The sequence below is a fragment of the Egretta garzetta genome, unplaced genomic scaffold (assembly GCF_000687185.1).
Source record: "Egretta garzetta isolate BGI_Z169 unplaced genomic scaffold, ASM68718v1 scaffold467, whole genome shotgun sequence".
Classification (NCBI taxonomy): Eukaryota; Metazoa; Chordata; class Aves; order Pelecaniformes; family Ardeidae; genus Egretta; species Egretta garzetta.
In genome coordinates, this window is record NW_009260196.1 from 930,730 (window position 1) to 958,709 (window position 27,980).

General features: G+C 42.2%; 1 protein-coding gene across 1 annotated transcript in view; it reads right to left on the reverse strand.

The window, feature by feature from the left end:
• The window catches only part of FAT4 (FAT atypical cadherin 4), a 132,713-nt gene that overhangs the window by 42,797 nt on the left and 61,936 nt on the right, over nt 1–27,980 (reverse strand). The window contains exons 2-6 of the mRNA XM_009642236.1: nt 27,865–27,978; nt 23,196–23,457; nt 20,227–20,577; nt 15,057–15,979; nt 14,147–14,321 (exon numbers count right to left, since the gene is read on the reverse strand). Coding sequence (XP_009640531.1) covers nt 14,147–14,321; nt 15,057–15,979; nt 20,227–20,577; nt 23,196–23,457; nt 27,865–27,978 — 1,825 coding nt within the window. The remainder of the gene's footprint in view (nt 1–14,146; nt 14,322–15,056; nt 15,980–20,226; nt 20,578–23,195; nt 23,458–27,864; nt 27,979–27,980) is intronic.

A 27,980-nucleotide genomic window follows, 5' to 3' on the forward strand; every position in this document is an offset into this window, starting at 1 on the left:
CTAGGCGGCCCAGGTTTGGGGCGATGGGACCAGCTCCAGCGCGGCTCTGCAGGCTGGCCCAGCCCTGGCTGGGAGCACCACGCTCGGGCTCGGTGTCGCGCTAGCTGTGCTCACAGGACTGGCGGAGGGAGGAGGATGGAAAGAACACGTTCATGTCTGCTGGCAAAGCACCATGCGGGCACAGGCTAACCGCGAAACGCTACAATGGGTTTGTTCTTTCTCCTGCGTGGCTGCTAAGTCTTTGGTCACATAGGAGAAATGGTCAAAAGGGATGCCAGATGTAATGGCTGCTTACGGGCTATGGATGTTCTCCTGCTCAGGGTTACACTGATAGCAGCAGCTTTTGGCTCAGCCTTTTGACTCCGATCAGCCCTGGCCCCCTTTACTCTCTGAGGAATCCGAATTTGCAGGGTACCAAACAAACACTCCAAGGGTCAAACCCCAGCCCTCGCCTCAGCCCCCTGCATCCTCCGTGCCGTTATTCCCCGATTCCGCTTCCCCACTGGATGCATCTACGAGGTATGGTACAACGCGGTATGGATATATTTATATTAGCCTCAGAGAAGTGCATGTACCAGCCAAGGTTGAGCACCATGCTAATAAAATTAGCTAGGGTAACGTAAGTAACCCAGACCTCGTTCAGCACTAGCTTGTGGCTGCGCTGTGCTCGCAGAAACATCCCAGAAGCTCAATATTAATTTGGCTGTTTGTAGCATCCCGAGTCACTGTTCTTCAGCTCAAACCCCCAAATCTTTCTCATCTTACTTAGATGGAAAAACTCACGCATCTACGTTGGTTTCCTGTCTGTGTAGTTATCCAAATATGTTTTTTTCCCCTCTAAGTAAAACATCACGTCCACAAATTTACTCCTTTATTCTATTACACTGAAAGATAAAGTTGCAATTTCACAGAGGGTCCTCAAAGCTTTTATTCACTTGAAATTAAATGACTAGCTCACATTTCTGCAGTTACTGAGAAATATAAGAAGAGGAAATTACAAATGAAGTAATTTTCTATGGAAAAGAAATAGCTTGGGGCCAAACTCTACCGTCCTCAGTGAACTTGCAGTGAAAGTTGTGCTTGCATAAGGACCACAGAGTTTGGCCCCTGGTAATAAGTAGGTTTCATAAAATGTACATGTCATATTTGTGGTGAAAGAAGTAGTTTCCATGGTCAGGCTGAGTTCCCAGATTTCTTAGTTTTGCTTCGATAGCAAATCTTTCCCGAGTCAGTTATTCTTATTATGCTAGAGCATCATCCCTTTGCTCTTCAAACCGCACTTAATATTTTGCATAAATCAGTGCAGTAAATTTTGTGTAAATTCTGCAAGATTAGCCAAACACTCAAGATGCCCCCAAACTGTTTTTAATAAACCAGACATGTTGCATCCCATATAAAATTGCTGTACACAGCCACACAAGCCTCTGAGTACTCCTCCAAACGGCCCTGAGGGTTAGCTCCACAAAGAAACATATACTTTTCCCTTAGTGAACTTGCACTAACATTTCTACCCATTTTTCTTTAACAGTCTGAACTATTTTTCAGCAGAAGCAGCAACTCTTTCTTTGTCAGACACCTCTTATTTAGAGCATTTCTCTAGTGCTAGAATACTACTAGTTTGGTTTTTTTTTCCCAAATCCCCAAATAGCATCTACCACAGAGGCTCTAGGATATCCATGCTGAAAAAAGGTTTTCTAGAGGTATTAAAGAACCATCAAATGATTAATAACTGGAGAACATAAAGTTAACGATGCGAACTAAATGGGAGAGATCAGATTGACTGTTCAGTGAATACCAAATCTTTAAAATTTAAAAGACGATGGCATTAATAATTATTATTATTATTTTGAATTTCCCATCTCTGTGCGCTGTGGTCTGTTTCTATGAATGGAACAGTTTATTTTCTAAGCGACAGCTGTACATATATATTAAGCAGACAGTCCCGCAAACGTCCACACATCGCTGCTGAAATAAAGATTAACCTGGGATAGTGTCAAAATAGTAACGCTGAGTTCAGGAAGAAAATTGCTTCCCACGGATGTTCTTCCAAAAATTTAAGCTTTCTGCTTACATCTGCAAGTAAACATGTGTCTGGGGACGAAGAGAAGGAGCAGACCTTGGGAGCCTGCTTCTAGGAGGCCCGCGGTGGAGGACAAGTTACAGGGGGAGGTTACAAGGGGCCACCTTGAGCTTGGCCAGCGCTGGGCTGTGGCTGCCCTCTCCTCATGGGACATTTGAGGAGATGATGTGAAGAAACAGCTGTGGGGGACCATGGGGCAGGCAGGCAGCAGCCCGGGGGCAGGACCTCTCTTCTCCCAGCAAGGCGGGACTGGCAAAGACCTGCAAGCTGGTCTTCTGCCCCATTCACCAACGCTTGTTTGCGGCTGACTGCCGCAAAAATGTGATTATTATTGGAAATGTGTCAGCTTAGAAGTTATAATGAGCCCTCTCAACCTTTTGCTTATGCTGTCCAGGAGAAGGGGGATGAAAAATATTGGCTATGTGCACCGATGGAAGTAAAATAAAGTAAACTAAATGCAGGAAGGTGACAGTGGGGAGCAATGTCATTTAACTTGATGATTTCTACTTCCCAAATGCAGGATAACCAGCAAAGAGAGGACAATACGCATTTCTGGGTGAACTCATCATAAGTCACTCACTCTCCTAATTTCTGCTAATGCTTAGGAGCCATGAAGTCATCCAAAAGGGATGCAGCTAAAGACTGCTTCCACTTTTGCCTTGGCCTACTCATGCCCCCTTAGAAGAAGAGATTGCCACCTGCTATCTTCAGCAACCCTCGTCCTGGGGAATGGGGAAGGTAAACTGCCTTGGCTCCCTGTAATCCCCAAACACATGGCACCATCTGCTCCAGCGTACGTTCAGCTCCCCACACCATAGCTGGGCACCAACACGAGTGGGGAACGATCAGAATACTTAGGGGACTCGAGCAGTAAGAGAAAACAGTTGGAGAGAACTTGTGAAGCCATTTACTTTCTTCAAGAAAACTCAGGAAAAGATGATGCTGTTGGAAATCATCTCGGCTGTGTGGTACTGCATGGCTCACAGTAAAAATTAGAAATAGGAGAATGTGTTCAGCACGTTCCCCGCATACTGTTTGAAGCTTTAATGGCTTCTGGGTCCTGTCTGTGCCATGGTTAGCACAGCAGATAGTAAAACGATCATTCCTTTCAGAAACCAGGAACTCAACGTTTTTGCCAGCATTAAAATATCAAAATTAAGTGCTAGAAAACTAACAAGAAACTTAAGCAAAAAAACCCTAGATACATTTCACTAAAATGAAAAAAGGGATTAGACTTAAATAAAATGAATCTACATGACTAATCAAAACTCATATTGCAGGCAGTTTACCATGTTTTGTGGTAAATTAAACACATCATTATCCTGAAAATTGGAAAGCGAGTTAACAGAAATGGAATTTTTGCTTCACTGAAATGTGTTGCTTTGCAACAAAGCGGATTTCACTTCTCCAGTCAAACACTCCATGAATGAGTCCCAGGACTGGAAGCTGTATGTGTTATTACAGACCATTAACCTTTTCAAAACTCAGGTAAACAAGGCCTTTCTCACAATAAAGCGGGCAAATCTTCCTAAATGCATTTAAATGCAGAGAGGGTGTGCTCAGCTTCACACGACTGGTGAGTTTTAAAATAACTGTGGAGCTACAGTAAGTTCAATGCAACTAGCTTGTATTGCGCTTTGGATTTCTAGTGCACACAAAGCTCAATTTGAAACGTGGATGACCTTAAATTAACTTATTTATCAGGAACACAAAAGAAAGTGCTTATGCGAAATGAGAAAAATAAGTCGTGCTTTTTACAAGACTGCACCACAAATATTCGTCCTGGCTGGATACACTGTGTTTTATTTTCCTCTTACTCAATTTTTCACTACAGGCTTCCACACCAAGTCTTAAAAAACTGGTGAACCTGGTATATTTTGAGAGAAAAGCTGAAATAAGCAGTTAATAAACAACCATAACAAAAAGCTTAGAAGCTAGCCTGACTCTCATTCAGTTCAGCGGGTGAGCGGTGAATGAGACCATGCAGGAACCCAGATTTTCCAAATTTCTGAGTATGTCATATCTGAGTTTTTCTCACAGTTAGGTACAAAGAAGTAGTTGTTCCCAAAGCTGGTTTAACAGAACTTGTACTTGGAAAAAAACAAGGGAACTGTGGGGATAGATCTGCACTTGTGCAAGGACTATCTGACAAGAAAAAAAAAAAAAACAAACCACCAAACTTTTCTGTACTGCATCAGATATTGGAAACCTCAATATCCTCCCTCATCTACCAGCCTAAAGAAGCTGGGAGCAGACAAGACCTAAATTTGGGAATATAATCCATTAAATCTAAAAAAAAAAAAAAAAACCAAAAAACAAAGAAAAAAAGAAAAAAATCACTAGCCAAGAGTCCCACCTTGTTCAAGCAATGGTATGTCCCGCCACACTTAGGCTGACGCACAGGCACCAACACACATACTCACATGGGCGTTGACAGAGCAAAAGAAGTCCTTGTCCCACATGGCGACGCAAGATGGGATCTCTCATCTGGCTTTGTATGCATCATTTTTAAATTTGGATAGTTTCCTATCAAAATTCCAGACTGACTGTGCCCTATGAACTCATTAAGCTTTGCAGTTTCCCAACAGGGGCAACGTGACGTTGCAATACGTTTAACATACTGTTCAAAGGATGGGACTTGCACGGACAGAGACGGTTTTAAATCCACATTTCCCTATCCCTGTTCTCTTCCTCTGACCCGCTCATCAGAACAAGTTACCTGCAGGTGTTTCCCCAGAGAGCAAAAAAAAATAAAAATCTACCGGAACACAGACCGAGAACAAAACACATGGAATATAGCAAACATATAGTATATATATTCCATAGAATCATAGAATCATAGAATGTTTTGGGTTGGAAGGGACCCCCAGAGGTCATCTAGTCCAACCCCCCTGCAGGGAGCAGGGACACCGCTAACCAGATCAGGTTGCTCACAGCCCCGTCCAACCTGGTCTTGAATGCTTCCAGGGATGGGGCCTCCACCACCTCTCTGGGCAACCTGTTCCAGTGTTTCACCACCCTCATTGTAAAGAATTCCTTCCTTATATCTAGTCTAAACCTACCCTGTTTTAGTTTAAAACCATCTCCCCTTGTCCTGTCACAGCTGGCCCTACTAAAAAGATTGTCCCCATCTTTCCTATAGGCCCCCTTTAGGTACTGAAAGGCCGCAATCAGGCCTCCCCGCAGCCTTCTCTTCTCCAGGCTGAAAAAGCCCAACACCCTCAGCCTGTCCTCATAGGAGAGGTGCTCCAGCCCCCGGATCATTTTTGTGTCCCTCCTCTGGACCCGCTCCAACACTTCCATGTCCTTCTTGTGCTGAGGACTCCAGAGCTGGACGCAGTACTCTAGGTGAGGCCTCACCAGAGCAGAGTAGAGGGGCAGAATCACCTCCCTCGACCTGCTGGCCACAACTTTATTTAGCACAACTTTAAGCCGTTCCATGTAACAATCTCATTCTACACCTACACCTTATGACAAACTTAGCCCTTACATTCCTGAAAACCAGTAGAGAATACATTCCCCCAGTTTAGCACTTTTCCCCATTGCTGCTTTTGTGTAGCAAATTTCAAGACGTACGAAGGAAGGGCTGAAAGCGCTGCTCTGCCGCCCGCAGCAGAACCCCTGGAGACAGGGCTGCTGGCTCAAGCAGATGCCCGTGAGGGACTTGCAGCTGTCCAGTTTCATTCTCCTTCCACGAAAGGCACAAGTGTTAATCCCACGTGCCATAAACCCCTTCACATACCCTTGTAATCTATTAACATCCAAGGCACAGGTCACCAGAGAGGGTGCTAGGAGAAGACACACACAGGTATCGCAGGTATGCCAGAACGGCATTTATTTCCAAAGAAACAAGTTGCCTTCTTCCAACTATGTTTCGGAAAATGAAACTTTAAGGAAAAGTTTTCACAGCTGAACACAACGCTCATAGCAAAACCTGGCAAATGACCGGTCATGAGGGGGCAATTCCCCGTGCCCGCACTGCGGGCGGTTCTGGGAGGGGAGGCGCGACCATGCAAACCGCCAAGGCCTCTGGTGACCTAAGTAAGATTTAAAGAAAGTGGAACTGTAACTTAAAAGAAAGGCAGAGACATTAAAAAAAAAAAAAAATATTTTCTTAAACCCACCAAATTACTTCTCCTTGTTATAAGTTATTGCTGTAAACAGAATAAATAGAGACGCTGGTTCCTGCAGGGAGTGCTGACTAAGGCAGTTTCTGACTGCTTGTGACTCCCGAATATCCCACAGCGAAATTCCTGCAATGCATGATTTTGAATTATGCTTTAAAAACACCCTGTATAAATAGTGAAGATTAACCAGCAGGATAAGCGTTCAGGCCATATGCGCATATTTTACTTGTTTTATCCTTGCAATTAAGGCTTCCTGAAATTGTAGCTTTGTATTTGAAGAATGAGCTAGCAGACTTTCAATTTATAAGGTGTAACGTTTAATTTAAAAAATGGTTTAAGATCGCCAAGACTGGAAAAATCTTAGTATTTCTCCAAGGCTGAGAAATTGCAGAGTGTAATGACTGCTCTAGCGATCTTATTCTTCTGCAAAACAGATTACATTCAGCAAACTCATTAGCGCATTTGAAGTAGAATTTCATAGCAAAGTGATGCCAGCAGAAGGACAATAATTTTAAATTAATTTTCATTTAAAACTTCCAAACTAACCATAGCAAGATGGATGAATGAAGAGATAAGAGACAAACTGACAATTCTTTCTTCCTTGAATTGTTCAATCGTCTACTAAATCCTACATATTAAGCATTATATTCTAGCTTGTTTTCCAGTTTAAATAACCTGAGGCTACCTGAAACTTGTTTTCAAAGAGATATACCCATTCTTTTTTTCCCCCTCAAACTAGCACCAAGAATTTAAGAAATAATAGTAAAGCAAAAAAAAAAAGAAGCAAAAAACCAAAAGCCAGGACAACAGTGAAGACAGCTTAAAGATATGACAGTCACATTTTCATTCATTTGGATCAATGCCGCACAATGTCTTTCTGTACCATGGCAAAATTCAATGAAAACTGAATTGCTCTGGCATATTTATTATGCTCAATTCTCACTTTTTCATCACTCCCTCTCTGTATGTTCCCATTAAAGTGTTTACTGGCAACAGAGCTGACCTGACTGCCCAATATACATTGGATTAAGCTGTACCGCAGCAGTGGTAGGGCTGAGAGGAGAAGTAGATCTTAAGACCATGCATGTGGGACGAGGCCGAGGATCAGAACAATAACTGCCTCATTTAATGAACTTCACACTAATTTGAGCAGGCTCCTAAAGCGACTGCATCCCATTCGCATTTGCTGCATATTATGGTAAGTGCCCACGAGTCCTCTGTGAACATGGGGGTAGACATTCAAGAAATCATCACAAGATATAATCACACATCTTGAGAACAGTATTTCAACCAAAGCAAGAAAGGACTTTTCCCCAACTGCGCGGTGGAAGTTTCCATTCCAACGTGGATGGAAATAAAGGAGAAAAAATATCCCTACCAAGCAGATAAGCTACTTGAAAAAGAGTGGTAAGAACTTCTTTGGACTGTGTCTTCCATACAGAACAGTACATAGGACAGTTGATCTCATCTTACCATAGATCAATACTTTTATCATTTACAACCGAAAGTATTTCAAATGTTAATCAGATAAATCTGTAATCCTGTGTTAAAGATGATGCTAATCGCTTTTTATTAGATTAACCCTTTAAGAAGGAGCAGAAATCAGCTTCGGCAGTTCATAGCACACACATCCCTGGCAAAGCTGGTATTTGAAGCTCTTTATTTCTATTTTTTTCCTTCGTTATTTTTACAAAGTTCTTGTAAGAAACTCTGCATGATGAGAAACAACACTGATTTACTGGAAATTCCTGTTTACCTCGTTAGTGATGAGGTAACTTGATAGAATAAGAAAGGCCATCACCTACGCTCAGTCTTTTTAGGTGGCATAAAATTATGTTCCTTGAAAGAGACAGCAATTCTTACCAACATTTATGGCAAACCAAAAATTCTTAATAAATAATGATGGTTCTACCAATAGTCTGGACTGCTTTTACTTATGAGGGATGCAAAGAGGCAAAAGATTCAGTTACCTAATAAAACTTGATATTTTCAACATTCCAAGAATGCCTGTAGAAAGACCAAAATTTTTGGCTTTCCTAGACTCTAGAAGAGAAGTACATTACCCTCATTAGGATTCTGCTTGTCTATTAAAAGAAACAGCCAACAAAACAAATACAGGATTTGCATCCGTACTGAGGTAGAACCTACGGAGTTCTCCTCAACACCACTTGGACCTGAATAACATTGCTATGTTTTTGTGCTGCAGGTTTTTATATTGCAAAGCCCAAACATGCACACACTGTGCTTGATGCCCCCCTCCCACGTTGGTTCTGCCGTAGCTGGCTCTCTTCCAACACCCCAGTTTCTGAACCTTCTTGCTTCTGCCTCTGTCAGTGCAAAATCTCTGAAGACCTGTTTCTAAACAATAATACCTCTAAAAGTTATAGTTTAGTAATTGGTCGATTTTATATATACATTAATACCAGCAAATTAGAAGTTCTTACATAATTTAAAATAATTTCCCTTCTTTTTCTTTTGTTGAATGCAGTGAAATGGAGAACAGCTCACCCATCAAACCTTGGCTAGAAGAAGTTTATCCCATCATAAATAAGCCCATCAATTCCTTGCTGGATTCTCCACAATCCCAACAGAGAGCAGAAAGAGAACGACACATGTGAGAAATGTTTGAATGGAGAGGCGTGCACTTCAACTGAGGACTTTTCCAAAAGTCCCCAAGTATGTCCAAACTATAGAGAATAAACATCTTGAACAGGTCTTTCTAACTCTGGTTGCCTTGTCCAAATAAAATCCACCATCAGTTTGAGTTGATTTTACCGCTGAAGTTCTGTCCATGATTTTAACCTGAGTGAAAAACTAACTTTGATTGTTTTCACAGATATTTCAGCTTGCGCTGGCCAGCCTGAGCCCCGTGCCACCCTGAATATACACCTCTCCCGCCCCCCGCCCCAGAGAACATATACGCTTGGATGTAGCCCAGAAGCTCTCGCTGAACTATTTTGAGAAAAGTGATCTAATAACGAAGGTTTAACTCCAAATAGAAGACCAAATCCCTCATATGGTATTCTGGGGCTGGACTGCACATCTCATGGGGCGGTCCTCTGAAGGGACGGGCTAAAGCCCTCATCTCCTCTGGGGAGTAAATGTGTCACATCATATAGATGGGGATACGCTCGCTTCCTTGACAAATTACTCTCTCGGGGACATTCGGACTGACTTTGCCATAAACCCACTTCCTAAATAGCTGTTTGGGCTTTTGTCTTCTAGGGAAAAATTTAAAAGTGCTAACGGTTTCTAGGCTCTGAGAAAGGGTAAGATCCTGCTATTAGCTTCCCACAGCTCCAAAAAGCCATTCTCAATTCTTTCTCTCCTGATTTTAGATGATGGTAAGACAAAATCAACACTATGAACTCACTGATGAGTGTCGCCATTTCAGTTCTCCCGCTTTAGAAATAATTTAAAAAATAATGCAAAACTGCTAAACCGATAGTTTTAGTAGCAGTATTAAAACAGCAAAAATAAGAAAACTAGTAAAATAGTAAACCAGTAAAACTAGACTCAAGTAGACAGCACTGACATGAGGGATGGCTTCCATAAGGGCAAGCAAATAAATGGAGCTGGAGCTGGGACAGAAACCAATATTCATTTTGAAACAGCTGTGGCATAAAACAAGACCATGGAAGAGAGCAATCATGTTGTAAAGTGCTAAGCACCAAGGTAAGCGTACGGCAGCTTCATTTAGCTCACCCACGCTGGGAGCGATGTGTGTATTCGGATATAGCATAGAAAGCATGGAAAACAGGGCATTTCTAAGGGAAATTTGGGAGTTGCTTCTTTGTTCTGACAGCGCCAAGATTAAAAAGTAAGATAAGAAAAGATGTAAAAATAGCTGAATTTGTTTTGAAAATACAAGCCGTTATTTTAAGGTGACATCTTTTCACACTGTAGACTGCCTGTTAAGTAGAAATACAGCGTATGCTAAGAAAACAGGATGAGTACAAATGTCTAAGCCCAGTCACATAAATCTCTCACAATGTTAACCCTCGAGACTCTTTCTTACCATTACTGGAAAATACAGTGGTCCTTTACTCGCCACCCTGAATTGGGAAATACTTTAAAATTCGTTAAACCCCAATACAACTACATTGTCAGATTTCATTTGCTATTAGGATTGAAGGGAACCAAACGCCTTTCTCAAAAGAGAATTTCTGAGAAGGATATAACCTCTCTGCTTGGTTGCCCTCCTGCATTCTTGAAGGAAAGAATGCATAAGTTGGCGACCCATATTTTCTAAAGAAAAAACATATGGTTGTTTTTCCTACAGGCCAGGGATGTATACAAAGAACAGCTAACTAAATATAATAATCAGTCCACTGATTCATTTCTTTCAGAACTATTTATCTAAATCAGTAAATAGATAATTAAAAAAAAAACCAAAAAACCCCACACACCCCACAGGAACACAGCTTTTAATTAGAAACATCACATTTTGATTTTGGTTTTACTGTGGCAATGTGCCATTCTGACCAACCAAAGCAAGAGGCGGTGGTTGCAGTTTATTTAAACAGTAGTCCTGGGCAGCTAGCAGGTTTCCAGATGTGCTGCTCAACATCCCTGCAACCAAGGACTAAAAGGAGGAGGACTGTTGGAATGCTAACATTTTGTCCAGAAAATTGCTCAAAGAGTTAAAGATGGGGGACAATAAAAGCAGCTGCACCAGTTCTTGTCATGATGCCAGAACCGAATGTTCACCCAGTGCTGCGTCCCTACCAGATGAGTCAAAAAAAATTTATAAAGTCTCTTTTCCCAGCCATTTTGCCATTTGAAGAAGGGAGTAGCGAAGCAAAACAAATGATTTATGTGGTAGAAACAGACCCCATAAAGCCACATTCAAATAGTTGCATGTAGGTTTCTTGGCGTTTATGTTAGCAGACATTTTGGGGGAGCATCCACAATCTAAACACTATCATGTTATTCCACAGTCCATCATTTTGCCTGTCATTATATTTATAATTCATGCACTCTGGTCTTACAGCTTGTGCTGCAAGAGGGGCTCCAAATTGGGATGGGTAAACTTTGGAGTTGAATTAAGTTTGATTTCTCGATCAGAGCCGCAGGTGTGCAGCTGCTTTCCTACAGGGGAACACTACCTGTTTCGTGTGTGTCCCTGGTTGAATTGTCTCTACGCAAAATCCTTCTTTCTAAGCGTTATCAAACAAATACAAAGATACTCCAAAGAAATAGTTACCTTAGGCAAAGAGCTGGACGTGCCTGTGAGAGTTTCTTCTATAAACCTTTAGTGGCTGCTGACGAACATAATACTCAAAACACTTTTTTTACCCATTTCAAGATTGTGTCATTGCCATCTTCCTGCTAGCACAGCCAGAACTACCTGATTTAATGAAGGAGGCACCAATTACCAAAGGTCAATATGTTACCACCTGGATATCCATCACGTACCCATAACTGGAAGCTTTTTTATCATTTTGTATATTTTAAAGCAATAACATTTTTCTTCCGATAAGCTGCAACTCTTTTAGGAAGGCTTCCTCCCACGTAATGTTTTTCTAACCCAGCTGCCAAACGTCTGCAGAAGTACCTGTACATTCTATATATGATAATGCCATTTATAGTAATATAAAATTTGAGATGCAGCTTGACAGAAACGCCAGAGTCTGTAACTGTCCGTTACAGAACCCGCTTGCTGCACAATATTGTGACAAACATGGCTTTTTAAGAGTCCAAGACATTCTATTCCAGAGCGTTCTTTACCATCTAGACTGCTTGAACTCAGTATGACTAATTCAAACAAAACAGGGATCCCCCAGAATTTCTTACAGTACTTTAAATATGTTACATACTTAAGTATCTGTTATGACTACGGTCCACATCTTGCTGCCACGAAATCAAGTAAGGTTTTGGCATTGACTTCTACAGAAGCTGGACATTTTCCTGTGATGTTTCAGTTTAGATAAATCATGACTAAATAGTTTTAAATGTATTCTTTGATGGCAAGTATTTAGAGCAAGCCTCCGGTCTAATCAGAAGATATTATCTAATGTTATTCACAAGGCTGGCTGAAAACTATACCAAATCACACTAACTGCGGGTTAGTCAAATTGTAAATTTAAACCACAGTAAAACAGTTAAATTTAGCTTAAAATTACTACAGAACGTCTGCTCTGGAACACTTTTGCTAGTACCTTTTAACACCGATAGAATCATAGAATCGTTTAGGTTGGAAAAGCCCTTCAAGATCACCAAGCCCAACCGTTACCCTAACCCTGCCATCCCACCACTAAACCCTGTCCCTAAGCACCTCATCTGCCCAGTTTTTAAATACCTCCAGGGATGGGGGCTCGACCACTTCGATAGGAGGGAATAACCTGTGAGTTAACTTCGTAAGACCATAGCAAATTTAAAAAACCCAACAGCTTCAAACAGTGTTTAATCAGCATAATATCTACATGTTTAAGCACAGGAACTAATAACACAAGCTGCTGTTCTTGTCAGCCACTTACGGCAAAGGCCCCACGAACACTTCATGTATTAAGGTCTCCCCTGGATTATCTGAAACTCAGACATCTCCCAACACAAATAAATACTTTCATTTGGAATGGTTGGGTAAAATTCCTGGATTTCATATTTTTTAGAAGCCAGAGTCTAGGAAAAGACTGTTCTCTTGTCAAGCTTTTGGCTTACACACAGCACTAGGCATGGGCTACAACTGACTTCTTGCTCCTCTCCTTTTTCCAAGGACAATAATCGTTGGCTGCATGACACCCCTTATCAGTTCAGACTTGGGGTATTTTGTACATAGAGCTAACAAGTTCTGCACAGTCCTAACTGACTCCTGCCAACTTGGACTGGGAGAGTAAACAGACATCAAGGATCTGCTTTCCCTTACACGTCCAGCCTCAGCTTCTGAAGGAACGTAAGGACGTTCAAGCCCAAGCAAGTCCAAGTCACAAGTGAGCAGTTTGCTCCTATAGAGTAACGGAAAGCCAGTGTAAAAAACACGAAGCATACCATATCTCTAGCCAAAGTACAAGACAAATGATACGTCAAGTCCTAAAATTGTGTTTCGCAGCTTCAGCTGTGTTCAGGCTGTGAAATACCTGAGCGCTGCTGCAATAGGAAAATATAAGCCATAGATGTTGTCACTGACACAAGATACTGCACACAATATGGCAGAAAACACGATTGTATCCACTTGTCAACATGTTGGGTTTGCTTCTATTTTTATTATTAGAAAGTAAAACCAATTCTGCAGTAAATTAAATCCATCAGACTGTGGGGGACTGGAGGTCGGTCCAGAATATGATGCAGGGTGTCTCTGTTACTAATCTTCATACCAAAATCTGAAACCAAAATTTTGTGCTCGGACACCTCAAGTGAAAGTGTAAGTAATCTTCATAACAAGAATTCACATCCTGTTTTAAACTGTGGGAACGTGAGTACATTTGGGATTCTGGAGCAAACATATGATTGGATGCTGAGCAAAGTAGAAAACTAAAATGTTGAAATGTAAATTGCCATTACTTTTCAGGGGTAAGATTTCAGTAAGATTATCTGAGTAGTCCATAGCTGTTCTCTGGCCATTGATTTGACCTGTCCGCACATTTCTGATGACAACATTATATTGGGTTTTATTGCCATTTATAGTGTCTTTTCATTACCATGCATGAGGCTCTTGTGACCTAGGTAGGACTGCTTGCTACTGCAGGACAAAAATCAGCCTACCTAAATCTGTAGTGAGTCCTACTAATATCGCAGGACTAGACATAAGGAAAAAGTCCTGATTTCCAAAAACCAAACTCCCTTCGACATCAGGTAAGCCCAGCTCTCCCCACAGAGATTGGAACTGAAGCTTGGGTACCAATCTCCATCCACTGAAGCTTCAGACGCTCATGAAAACATTTCTTTTCTATCCAGAATGCAATGTTTTAAAGTGACAGAAGCTACTGCCCATTTGCTTTACCTGCATCCGCAGCTGTGATCAGTAGCACGTACTGCTCCTTTGCCTCCCGGTCCAGGCTCTGCACCAAGCGCAGCTCTCCACTGGCCGAGAGAGTAAAGGCTCCTTCTTCATTCCCAGCCACCAGAACGTAAGTAAGCTTGCTGTTTAGGCCTTGATCATCGTCCCTTGCTACGACCTACAAAAGCAATGCAACCATGTGGGAAGAAATATCAAGAACTGTAAAATTTTATTGGGACAGAGGAAATATTCTCTGTGACAGTAATCCAAATTAATGGATTGAATCAATGCTTAAGTAGCTAGTATTATGCTAGTAGGAGCTAGTATAAATTAGCTGTAGTTGTAAAAATGACTTAAGACGGTGGTGATGGACCTGAAAGCATAGTTTGAAAATATTAAATAGTTGATTACTTATTTTTCTCAAGCATAAATACAGTAAAGCCAGTGTTGGGGCTCAGTGAAAACCACAGATGATCTGGCGCAGACTGAGCTCCGTGTTCAAGCAAGTACTGTGTGCCCTGCTGGCTGAATTCATTTAGTGCTCTTTCAGTGTTTGGCACCACAGCCTCATCCCATGTAAGGATGTAGGCAATGATCAGACTGAGAGATTTGTTGCATGAAAGTTGAGATTGAGATGAGAGAGCAAATTCTTAGAGCCCCAGTGTAGGTGGGAAGATAGGTAGGGAAAACATAAACAAGACTCCAAAGCATAATATAAACTTTTGGTAAAAAACAAGCAAAAAACCCCACCCAAACAAACAAGAAGGAAGACAAGCCACCAACCACTGCATGTTAGATTACAGCCAACAGGCAGCTTTCTCATTTTGGAAGAAAGACACCATACATTAACGCCATATACTGAGGCATGCTAATAATTGTAGAAGACACATATTCATTTGCTGAATGTACTCACCTGAAGAATAACTTTCGGAAGCGTCTCTAAATTCTCAGGGACGTTCACAGAGTAGGGAGAAAGTTCAAATGTGGGAATATAATCATTGACATCCTTCAGAATAATATTGACTGTTGTGGTATCGGTCCTTGGGCTGCTCCCGCGGTCGGCTGACTGAACAGTCAATGTATAGGAGGGCTTTTTCTCTCTGTCCAAAGGCTTGGCAACTGTTATCACCCCTGTCACAGAGTCGATACGGAACTCATTATTGGCATCTCCGCTCACGATAGCATAGCGGACCTGCCCATTTGTACCTTCATCTCCATCCGTAGCAAGCACCTGAATTAAATCCGTCCCCGTCAAAGTGTTTTCGCCCACCTCTACTTTATAAAGCTTTTGGGCAAAAAGTGGGTTATTGTCATTAATGTCCAGGACTATAACCACCACATCTGTAGATGAAGAAAGGGATGGCTGGCCCTTGTCTGTGGCTACCACAGTCAAGGTGTAGTTGGACACAGCTTCTCTGTCAAGCTCCCCAGTAAGCCTCACTTCACCATCAATAGTGCCGATGCTGAATTTGTTTCCCAGAGGCCGGAGCAGACTGTATTCGATGTAGCTGTTCGGACCGCTGTCGGGATCGGTCGCCTGTGCTTTGAACACAACCGTGTCGATTGGCGTGTTTTCCGGCACGTAGGTCAGCTTCGGGGAGATAAAGCTTGGAGGGCTGTCGTTCACATCCAGCAGAATGATTGAAACTTGGGCTGTGCTGGTGTACCTGGAGGCCGGGAGAGGGGCCATGTCATGGACTTGCACGACGAGGCTGTAGAAAGATTGGCTTTCCCGGTCCAAAGGCTGCCTGATGCTCAGCACCCCGCTGTTGTCGATGCCGAACTGCCCCGCGCTGTCCCCGGACGCGATGCTGAAGGACAGCTGCGAGTTGGAGCCTGGTGGGGCGGGGAGAAGAAAGGTAGAGAACATGACTTCATCCCACTGACCTAGATATAAGTGTTTCTGGCCTCATTTCTTATGCGAGTGAGGGCTGTACGACTGTGCTGCCTGTTCAGCCTCCTCATCACCATTTTTGAATCCATCAGCTAATTTCAGCCAAGTTTCACAGAGGAGCAGAAGCCTTTGAAATAATTATTTTCTGACAAGAGTTGAAGAGAGAGAGGGAAGGATGTTAATTGGGGCAGCCGCAGAGGGACCCCATCTACCCTAGGGATAAAGGTTTTGAAGAGTTTTCCTTCTGAAACCAAGACTCAATAGTTCTGCTCCTCCACTGAACAGCTGTTTTCTTCCGTTCTCCCCAGTTCAACTAAGCAAGTTTATTATTAATGCGATTAGTTCATGAATTCTTCCACCCAATTAAAAAAAGCCACAACCAGAAACTCCCAAGCTTAGCTGGAGCAAGCCAAGAGTGAATACTGGGGAGAGGTATGCTTCCCATATACGGCATGGTATTCCAAAATATCAGATGAACAGCCCTCATCTTATGATCGAAACATAACCAGCAATTATGGTCAAGGGAGAGATTTGTAATTCTGGTAAGGGAAATGCATTCTGAATCTTGACAAGGCTGTGAAATGACCTTAAACATGCCACACAGGGAATAAATTTATGCTACCTCTTCAGCTCCAGAATTCACTTGGAATAACTCATTTTGGGGAACACCTAATTGAAATGAGTATTCTCTCATTTATATACATCTGTGTGTCGTGTATATACATATCTCTATCTTATTCCTATTTCAATTAATTTTGAAAATTTTGTTTTCTTGGTTTGGGTCATGAAGACTGTGATTTCAGATTAGTAGGTTAATAGACTGTTTGCTACTAATTTACCCCTCAAACTCACTTTTTCATGCAAAGAAACCAAGCCATCTGCTGAAGTAGCTGATTACTTTGCTGTGCGTTTTGTCCTTTTTACTCAGAAGCTCCTCTCCCTCCCAACTGAATTGCTTTGATAACAAAATTATTCCTGCATTAGATTTATTAATCTCTGCTGTTGATTATGCTCAGACTTGGGAACTCTACTCTTGCTTGCCTTTCCCCCAGCAGCTACCCTAATTGGCATTTTCCCCTCTCTCTTCTAATTATAAAATAAATAGAACCAAACATGAAAGACAAAATATTGTAATGCAATTAAAGAAATTAATACATTTATATGCCAGATATTAGTGTTTCTACATGACTTTGATCAAGTGAAGCACTGTGAGAGTTTAAAGCTAGTCTATTTTTTGTTCATCTGTATTTTCAAATGACTAATTATGTGGACGAAAGGCTTATGATTTCAGTAAAATACTTTCTGGCAATTCAAGATTTTTGTCAATTGACTTTGGAAATGGATAGGAATTAGACCTTACAGAAAAAAATTTCGTTAAAAATAATTTTTTTTTCCCCCCCAGCATTTTCTATGGTGGTGTTTGGTCCTAGAAAATTTACTTCTTGTTCTTCTTTATCTCACCTCCATGTACCTTTTCATCCCTTGTCTTATATTCTCATAAGGTTTCGATGCTGCTAATGCTTGTATAGATTAAACTGTGAAGCAGGAGGAGAGTTGCCTCAATATCGGTGGAGCCAGGACTGCCACTTCATGAACTATTCTTTTTTAAACACAGCTTGCCAAACTGGAGTTGTGCGCCTCATCCGTCCCTTCTCCCTAGGTTTGGAGCTGGGCTTTTCTTAGGGAGAACGCAGGGGCATCCTTTTTGCTGAGCTTTGGGTTTATTTAATCTGATAAAACTCTGAGTGAGAGCTCAGACATGGAGGCATCAATTTCATGATGATGTTCTTTTGAAAGGGTCTTGTTGCTATTTGTATTTATTTACTAATGAGATAGAAAAAATATCCTACTTGTCCCCCCCTTCTGTAAATACCTGTAGAGCATAACTGGGAAATCCCACCGTTTTTTGCCTGGAGGAATATCTTGCCATACTTTCTAAAAAAATAGACAAGCATGTGCTTTTTCCTGTTCATTTGATGTGGAAAAAATTAAAATCTGAATCTTAAAATAAATGTGTTTAAGGAAACTGGGTTCCTTATTGCTCTGTAAATAACCAAGAGCTGTGGCTGATATTTACTATGCATCTGTATGTGAAACTGTCCGAGGCGAGAAAAACAGCTACTGTTTCCCAAGGAGTGTGTTGAGCAAGAAAATAAAAATGGGAACAGTTTCACTATCACCAGGTTTTTGTCTTTTATCAGCGTTTATCCTAAAACAACAGGCACACCTCGTTGTAAAACAATGTCTTTTCAGAGCTCCTTCAAACTCTGAGACCATATAATATAAATAATCAACGAAATTATATTTGTGTGCATGGAGCGCATTACCTGTGAGCCACACGCAGAGGAGTGTAGTATTAGCTATTTCTGTACTCTAAATATAAGATGACACTGGATAACAAGTTTGGGCTTGAAAGAGAAACACCAATAGATCATAATAATTGCTGAAATTACAGTCCTATGGGGGAACTCCACCTGGCACGCTCTTGGAATGAAACTTCTGTCCTAATAATTTTAAATCCAGCCTGTTAGAAAAGTAAGCGTGCCAGAAAAATATAAAAGGCAGGATATCTGACTTTTCATTGCATTGCTCCTCACATACTCATTTGCTTCCTTGATAATTGAGTGCATGATGAATGTAAAATGATACGTCAGTGCTATGATATAGTTCACGTCCGCCGCGCGCAGATGGAAATGAATGTATGAGGTGTGAGAGAAAAGGAAAACAGACCCATAATGGCTAAGTGAAATTAACTTCCAAAAAGATTTGAAACCAAGCATTGTACTCCTAACAGGAAAATAAGGAATAAAAGAGGAGATAGATTAGACACAAACCCATTTAGCTACAGGTCTGAAGGTACAATCGCTTCCTTGGATATGCATGATGCAAGCACAGATTCCTCCTCCATAGTTATTTAGTTTACATAAAATAAAAATTTTAACAAGAGTGGTGAAAGAGAGATCCATGCAAGAATAGCCGATATCACCAAGTTATAATTTCTGACTTGTTGGCTTATCTTACGGAATCTCTTCTCGCTCGCTTTCTCAGTTTGATCTCAAAAGCAGTTGCACAATTTTTACCATGGAAAGTTCTATCCATCAGCACGAAATTTATGTTCCCACAAAAATGTTTGAGTTCAACAACTCAGCATTTCCTGAGGAAAAAACTGTTTTACTGAATAAACTTGATCAGCTCAGTCATTTTATGTGCATAAACTGGGACTCCTCGAAGCACGTAGGTGCTTTGGCGCTTGAAGCGCACGTTTCAGCGTAAGGCATTTCTATGGGCTTTGCTGAGCCGGTGTCAAGCCAAGAGGAGACGAGGTTGCTTAACATGTCACAAAACTAACCCTCACCTGTAAAGTCAGCACAAGTGTTATGAATAATTCTGTATTAAGTCACACTGACTAATGTCTGTGGACACTTAAGAAAATGCAGTATGCTATGGAATGATTTTTATGTATTTTATAGCCATATTCTATAATTATTCTTGCTTAGACATAAACTGTATGGCAAAATGGTTAAGCCAGCTATAAAGATTGTATCTTTTACATTCCAACACATTAACACCCTCTAGATGCCATAAATAATCCCAAGATTAAAGCTTATTTTAATGAGAAATTTTCCCATGATCTTTGTTAATAATTTTTTTTTTTTAACCTCCTCTATTAATACCCTGTAGGTTGGTATTCTCTTCATGACACACTTAAAAGTTATGGTACGTTTAAGATGATTGCAGGTGACGTCTCATATTGCCAGAACCTTATTTAGAACACAGTATAAACTTTGAGGAAAAAAAAAAAAAAAACCAACAATCTGAAAGAACACTTAGATCTAATTCAAATGTGCAACATAAGCACCAGGGGAGAAATCACAGTATTCAACCACTGTAACATGCTCTACGTAAAATACAGCTCAGCAATTTGTTTCCACAACAGCAGTTAAAAGCAATATTTGACTGTATTTTTAATTTAGCGCACAGAAAAATATGGAAGAAACCACCCACTTAAACCTAATGTGAAATATGAGAAAAATAACTTCTATTTACAGAGCACGCAGTGAATTTAAGCGTACGATGGCATCCTAAAGACAGCCCTAATTTGGCCTTTCTACTGGGGCTTCTAATACATTGCTGAGGTGAAATAGGTATTTACCGTCATCAGAGGTACAGAGTATGAGGAAATGCCTACCATCATCTGCATCGGTGACGCTGAAGTTGAGAATAGCGGATCCTGGAGAGAGGTTCTCCATCAAAGACGTGCTGTATGAGGTCATGCTGAACACTGGCGGGTTATCGTTGATGTCCAATATATTGAAGTACACTCTGATGGTAGTAAATTGGCCTCCCCCATCTTCCGCACGAACGGTAAGAATGTAATACTGCTGTGCTTCGTAGTCCAGCGCGCGAGTCAGGTTGAAGACTCCGGTAACGGGGTTCAGGAAGAAGATACCTTCTTCGTCATCTTCACTTACGGTGTAGGTGATTTCCCCGTTGACGCCGGAGTCGTCGTCAGTGGCCAGAATGGCTGCCACTAAGGAACCTGCACAGCACGACAGGACAGCAGAATCAGTCACCTGCCAACGGCAGCTCACCGGTGTGCTCAGAGCCGGCTCATCATCAAGCAGCTCTGTAGACTGAGAGAGATCCTCCAGTAGAGATTCAAGACTCCATCTTGTATAACTAATTACTATGAAAGGTTTTTCAACGGTGAAAGGAACAGTATTCAGTATGATCTCTAGGGGTCCCTTCCAACCCAAAACATTCTATGATTCTATGTATTTTAAAGGGCTACTAAAAAAAAAAAACCACCCCAAGAAATGGCCAGGAATATTTGGCTTTATCTTTAAATGGGAACTTGTCCAGATTAGATATCAACTGGGGCAAAAATGCCTTTTCTCCTGCTAGGTATTTTCTTTCTACGACTCAAAAGGCCCTCTCTTCCCCGCAGACAAATACGAGTTCTGAAACCTTCTAGATATTTCTTTCTAAATGCAGAAACCAAAATGTCAGTACATACTGAATATCCCGGCTCTACTTTTTGAAAAAGTGCCTTTGCAGGGTAACTGTGGTTAGAAAACCAGAAACCTTAGAGGGGTCCGTTCTTCGCTGTTTTCCGAAATTCAACTCCTTGTGAATTTGTGCCATTGTTTTCATTTCTGCATAGCTGCCTCCGCGTGACTGACCTATCTTACTAAGGTTTGGAAATTAACGTCACTTTTTAGTATTCCGAACACTAATTATAACTAAGATCAGCTCATTTCCAAGAAAGTAAATCACTGCGTTTCTTTTCCATGGAAGCAGATGACTGACCCGCGTCCCAGCACAGTTAACCACTTCCGAGCTACGCGACAAGGAAAACTGCTTATCCCCAGAACGAATCATGGTGCCACAGCTTCCTCTGATCCAGCTGGATACGCTGGTACCTCTTACGCCCATTTGATTACCTCACGCTTTGACCTTTCTGATTGTACGTTAATTGGCGAAGAGGGCAAAACTGGATGGGATTATCAGCCCTCCCGTGGGTTTGCAGCACAGGGCTGAGCAGGGACCCTCGCTGAGGCCCAGGGAAGGGACAATTCCCAACTGCAGCTGCCAGACCGCAAGGGGAACGGGGTTTACTCTCTGGGGTTACGCTCTGGGATAGAGAGTGGAGCCCCAAAGGGCAAAACCTCGCAGAGCTTCCCCTCCGGACCAGCTGGCCAGCTGCGCCGGGGCTGCTGGAGCACGGAATGGGAGAAGCTGCAGCACTTCAGGTATAAAACCAGCCTGTTCTTCCTTCGGCATCTGTCCCCGCTGAGCCGGGTATAAGGCTCAAATGTACACCCTATAAATGATTAAAGAGAGAAGTCTCATCTTAACGTGGAGAGAATTATGCTCGCCATTTCCAGGGTTATCCCTGCTAAACCAGACAGAGCCTCAAGGGCTCTGAGCGACAAGAGAGAAGCTGGGGATCAGCAACCGAACCGCCCCGCGCTGCACGGACGTCTCCATTGCTTCCAGATCAGATTCCCGCGGCACAGCTGACTGCACTGTAATCCTTTAATGCAAAACACCACTGAAGTTTGGGACTGCGACTGTGGGACAGAGTGCAAAAGTTGGAGGCATGGGGGTAAACTTGGCTGGCCCAAGCTGAGCCTCCCACGCTTGTAAGCGAAAGCCCTAATAAAAGCTTGAAAGCCACCACCATGTCTTCTTGTTTACTTCTTGTTTCATGTCTACTTCTCCTTTGTTTATTCCTGTTTTAGAGCAAGTTTCTAAGATGCTTCCGTTACCAATACCAGCAGATACTGCTTTTATGCTAGCACTCTGCATAAAATACTAGGAACTATTTATTGCCAGAAATATTAATTTCTCATCTGGAGATGTATAACATAGCACAGCTTTTGAAAACTTTTTTTTTTTTTTTTTGGTCTAAATAGTTTCTAGCTTATGGCCTAACTTTGAAATATCAAAACATTCTTGCATAGGAAATAAACTTTAAAAGAAGAAAAAGACTCAAGAGGTGAGCGAACATGTTTTGGAACCAGAAAGAGTTATCTAAAGGTTTGATTTTCTACAAAAACCTTGTCAAAAAGAGGAGATGAAGATAAGATCAAGGAAATACGATGTTATGGTTGGTAACTGAGCACACGTAGGGGACATGATTAAGGAAACAGCGTATTGCTGGCTGCCCAATGGTCACCCATTTTGCAATCCTACATTTGGTGAATTAAGTACTCTAAGTCATATTGATTAAAGATAGCTCACTAAATCAATACTAGCATCACCGTTACATCTTTTCATGATAGGTTATACTGTTTGTATTCTGCAAGTTGTTCCTCCTCCTACTTTTCTGTTGGCTAAGTATTCTCACTCTCAGAGGCTTCCACTGGGATACAGGCATAATTCCTAGTCTGCATCTAGGATTCATTTAAGCGGCAATGATTCCTCTATTTCCCCTTGAAAAGAAATTTCACCTCGCTAGTGATACAGATTTGCTAGCAAGCCGACTTTCAGCATGATGTGATTCCCTCTGTTTCTCCCCCCCATCTGATAGATGCTTTCAGCATCTTCTGCCTCCTGGCCAAGTCAACAGGTCTGCTACCCCCTCCCCCTCGAGTCCCTTTGGATTGGGAAAATGAAAAAACTCAGTCAATTCTAGGGTCATTTCCTATTTACCTGGAGTGGCATCTTCCGGGATGTCGAAAGAATAGACCGGCTTGGAGAATTTGGGGATATGGTCATTAACATCGCTAACCGTGATGTTTATTCTCATGTCTGAGGACTGCAGGCCGTCATCGGCACGAACCAGCAAGGAGTACTTGGAGCGGCGCTCCCGGTCCAGGCGCTTTGTGGCTATCAGGTCTCCTGACTCGGGGTCAATGTGGAAGCTATCATCCGCACCGCTGATAATAGTGTATGTGACGAGGGCATTGGCTCCCTAAGTAAAAACAGAAGTGGTCAAATCAGGTTATTTGCCAGGAAAACCACATCATAATTTTCAGTAAAACAAGAATCGTTCCAGTAACTGCACTTGGCGAATATTTTTCAGAACAGTTTCCTTTAATAAACAGCCTTCCTGCCCAGTCCCTGCTTCAGTCTCCCAGTAAAGACGCATACGCACACAGTTTTTATTTATGAGACGTGAAATGACGAGATTGCCCAGACACTTTTTGCCCCGCTGTTCATAAAAGGATCGCATCCATTCAATACCATAAAGCTCTGATACCTGTTTTAATCTCAAGCCAGTATCACCAAGTAGTGTAACGCCTTCTCTCTTAACAGGTATCAGTGTTTATTCTTCTTGCTTTATGTTCAAAGGTTAAATTAAATCCCTGCCAGGGGTCAGCTCTGCCTTTCCTACTCTCTGGAGGTGGGACAGAGGCAGGAGGAGAGGGAGGGATCACAGAATCAGATTGGCAAGGGTTGGAAGGGACCTTGGGAGATCACCCAGTCCAACCCCCCTGCTCAAGCAGGCTCACACAGAGCAGGGGGCACAGGACTTCGTCCAGGCAGGGTTTGAATATCTCCAGAGAAGGAGACTCCACAGCCCCCCTGGGCAGCCTGTGCCAGGGCTCGGTCACCCTCAAAGTAAAGAAATTCTTCCTCACGTTCAACTGAAACCTCTTATACTTCAGTTTGTGCTCATTGCCCCTTGTCCTGTCACTGAGCACCACTGAGAAGAGTCTGGTTCCGTCCTCATGACATCCACCCTTAAGATATTTGTAGGTATTTATGAGATCCCCTCTCAGTCTTCTCTTCTTCAAGGCAAATAAGCCCAGACCCTCAGCCTTTCCTCATAGGGGAGATGCTTCAGTCCCCTCATCATCTTTGTAGCCCTCCTCTGGACTCTCTCTGTGAGGAGGGAGGACCAGGGGTGGCCACGCGACAGCTCCACCAGCCAGCACCCATGTCAAGAGCTGCAGCTCCCAGCTGGGAGAAACTCGAGGGAGCTGTGCCTGCAGCAGCCCCTCAAAAGCTCCAGTGTCTGCATGGAAATGCATTTATCCCTATAAATAAACAGCCCCAAAGCGACAAATCATGTGTCATTAAAATCACAGTTCTGATCTCTTGGGTTGTGCTGGAAGTCAAAAGCATTTGCTTTTGGGTCAAAGTATCTCATTCATCCTTGGAAAAAAAGATTCATATGGACTTGGAGCATTTTCGTTAAAAGAAAAATTAAGGAAAAGTAATTCTACATAGAAAAATGATAACTTTTTTTTTTCCCCTTAACAGTTGAAATTAAAACTTAGGAATAAAATATGGAAACTTCCATTCAAAAAACACTGACACAGTGTATTTTGCCTCAGCCCTACATCACAAACACTGAGAAGAAGTCACCTGCATCCAGCCCCCATCATTGATTATTAGCAAGAGAATCAATCCACCTTACAGGCCTTAGCTCCGAGGAGCCCTGAGGTTTCCCAGAAGAAGGGATGACACCTGGGGTCTGTTCTCAGCCACCCCCTGGGGCTGGCTGCGCGGCGTGATGCTGTGGCCAGAGGGTGGTCCGAGGGGTGCAAGTGCACCAGCTTGGGCAACGTTTCCCCCAAAAGCCAGTACTCAGCCATACATTTTTCTTCTTAGCAGACTGACGTTGGTATTTAAGGGAAAACTCAAGAGACCTAAGATGCTGGGGTCACATCCTTCTTTTTCCAAGACAGGCTGAAGGGCACGGAAGGTTTGGTAACCTCCATCATTGCATACATGTACCTACACCCTGTGTGCTGACTATGCCCAGCAATGCATTTTGGTGGGCGAGCAGATATTATCGTGCCTTCCTCCGGTGCCAGGCCAGAGCTTGGGTTTTGCAGGTGGCACCTCTGCAGTGAACAACAGATCAAAGAGAGCAGGGAGAAAGAAATCCTATAGCTGTTTCAAACACTCTTCCCTATAAAAGCAAGTTAACAGCAATAAACACCCGCTTGTATCTGTGAGATGAGAGACAAGCACTAGTCACCCGACTTCATGAGAGTGCCTCACGCCAAACTTTTTCTCCGGAGTGTTGTTTCACTGATAAAATAAAATTTAGAAAGAAAATAAGCTTCTGCAGGTGCCCAGCCCCGAAGAGCTACATACAGTGGCATCTGTGTGCCCAGGTGTACCTTGGGGATGTCACGGGCTTTCCTGCGATTGTGCAGCTCGGCAAAAACATCTGATGGGAATTTAAGGTTTCAGAGGTGGCCGTGCTCTTCACCGCTGGTTTGCCTAGCCAGCGCCCTCCTCATAGTGCGCAGCTAAAGCCGCACAGCCACGCATGATACTGGTTTAATCCAATCAGTAGCTTTCCATGAGTTAGGTGAGAAGCAAAACAAAATACAGATATGTAAAACCTATTCAAAAGCTATAGAAAAATTTCTCGTCAACAACTGACTTCAGAAAATTGCAAAGTGCTAGAAGCTGTTTTAATTGCTAAAGCCTTTGGTACCACTTAGCACCTAGAGAATGTCTCTCCATCTTTTCTCAGATCCCTACAATATCCTTATTACAACAGCCAAGGGTTTGAAATTCGCTGCCTTCATGCTACCATTTAAAAATATTTGTAAGAGGGGTTCCTGTACACAACTCAGCCGGGAGTTTTAGAGGTCCCATCACTTACCCTTTTGAAGCTATAACTTTGATTCTGAAAGCACCTCGGCATGTAGCAAAGGCAGCACGCCGTCTTACCAAGCTGCATATAGGGCTTGCATGTGCAAAGAAAGAAGCCAGAAAAATGTAAAGTTGCAGAAATATTATCTGAAAAACAAGGAGCGTTCACTGTGCCCTCAACTTCAAAGAGGATTGGGGAGCGGGGGGTGGGGAAGGCAAGTATGTCAACCCTAAACTGCACATTGCTAAAAAACCTTGGAGTCTTTGCAAAGGGTTTGAGTTATAAGTTTTCTGGTAGGGAAAATGAAATCATCCCTTTTTATAAAAAGATTGGCTGATTTCTGTCTAAGGTAAACCAGTTCCCACTGGTTGGAGTGCTTCAGAATGGATAACTTAGTTGGTGCAGTTCAGAAATGGTCATAGAGAGGCTGGGGCATAATATATTGCTAAGATCTTAGATATCCATTTGCCATATCACAGCAGAGAGTGGTAGTTCGATATTTACTGCTTCCTAAACTGAAGACAAACAGCTACAATTTTTTTGTTACAGATATGCACCTTTCCAAAATCCTGAACAAGTTCATAATCACATTCATACCATTCCTGAGGGTCTTCCAGTCGTTCCTCATGTAGTACTAAGATTAAGTACATCAATTAGCAATCACAGGACAACTAACCAAGCTAACACAAAAAAAGGCCAGAAATAAAATTCTCTTGAGGGGGATGAATTACCTTATTATTTGAATGCAAGAATTCCTCACTGTTGTCAAGTGTAACCCTATATTTTAATGTCAACACAAACTTCTTTGCATGTTCGCATTGACTTTCTAGGCCTTTCTCCAAAGGAAAGAATCAGCTCAAGTGAATGAAACAACATGATTAACGTTCTCGTAACCTACTTTCCAAACGAAATGAATACATCAATTTATATGTGGGTATGTTTGCCTGACACATACAAGACTGCAACATCCCTCACTAAGCCAACTGTTTAACATCAGTTGCTCAGAGGCTTTTGCTAGTTTCTTAGTAACTCCTTAGTTGCAGCGTCCTCACAGTAATTAATCTAAGCGGGCAAAACAATTTTGCAAATCAGTTCATGTACAGAGCACATATTCCAGCATTATTTCTTTTCCCCTCTTTTTGGTGAAATAAAGCCTTCTTTAGGAAAGGGTAATATCGATATCAAGTAGTTCTATGCAAAGGGCAAGCAGGCATTACTCAAAGTTTCCTTGTTCTCCAAGGCTCATCTCACATGAATTTTATTGCACGCCTTGAAACTGGGCTCAGCTACAACATCTCGGCTTCAAAGTTAGTTTAGATCTCAAGCTGTGGTCTTAAACTGAACGTCAATAAATCTTTAGCACAAGCTGGGCGGTCCAGCACCTTCGCCCAGTCATTGGGCACGGTGTATGATGAGACTGATAACAACAAGACCATCTAAAACCAAAATGAGGGGCGTCTTTGCCGTTAGCGGACCCACTCATTAAGAGATGTTAGGAAAACATTAACTCGTTATATGCAAACCAGTAAGCAGCCTTCAAGCTGTAGAGTATTTGTCTCACTTGCTCCCCTGTGTTTGCCTGGGCGTGACTGTGATACTGCATACAGTTTTGTGAACGGGCCAAACGCAATTTAAAGCATGACCATAATGACTCCCAAAGCCAAGCTCTCACAAAGTGAATAAGGAAACAGGTAAAAACATGTATTTCCAGCATAGCATTTTTAATACACATATTTAAATATAAGACCATGCTCCTACCTCATCAGCATCCATGGCTGTCAGCTGCAGTATTTTAGATCCATCTCCTATATTCTCTTCTACGGTCAGATCAAGCATATCTGTGGGGAATACTGGTGGGTTGTCATTGATATCCT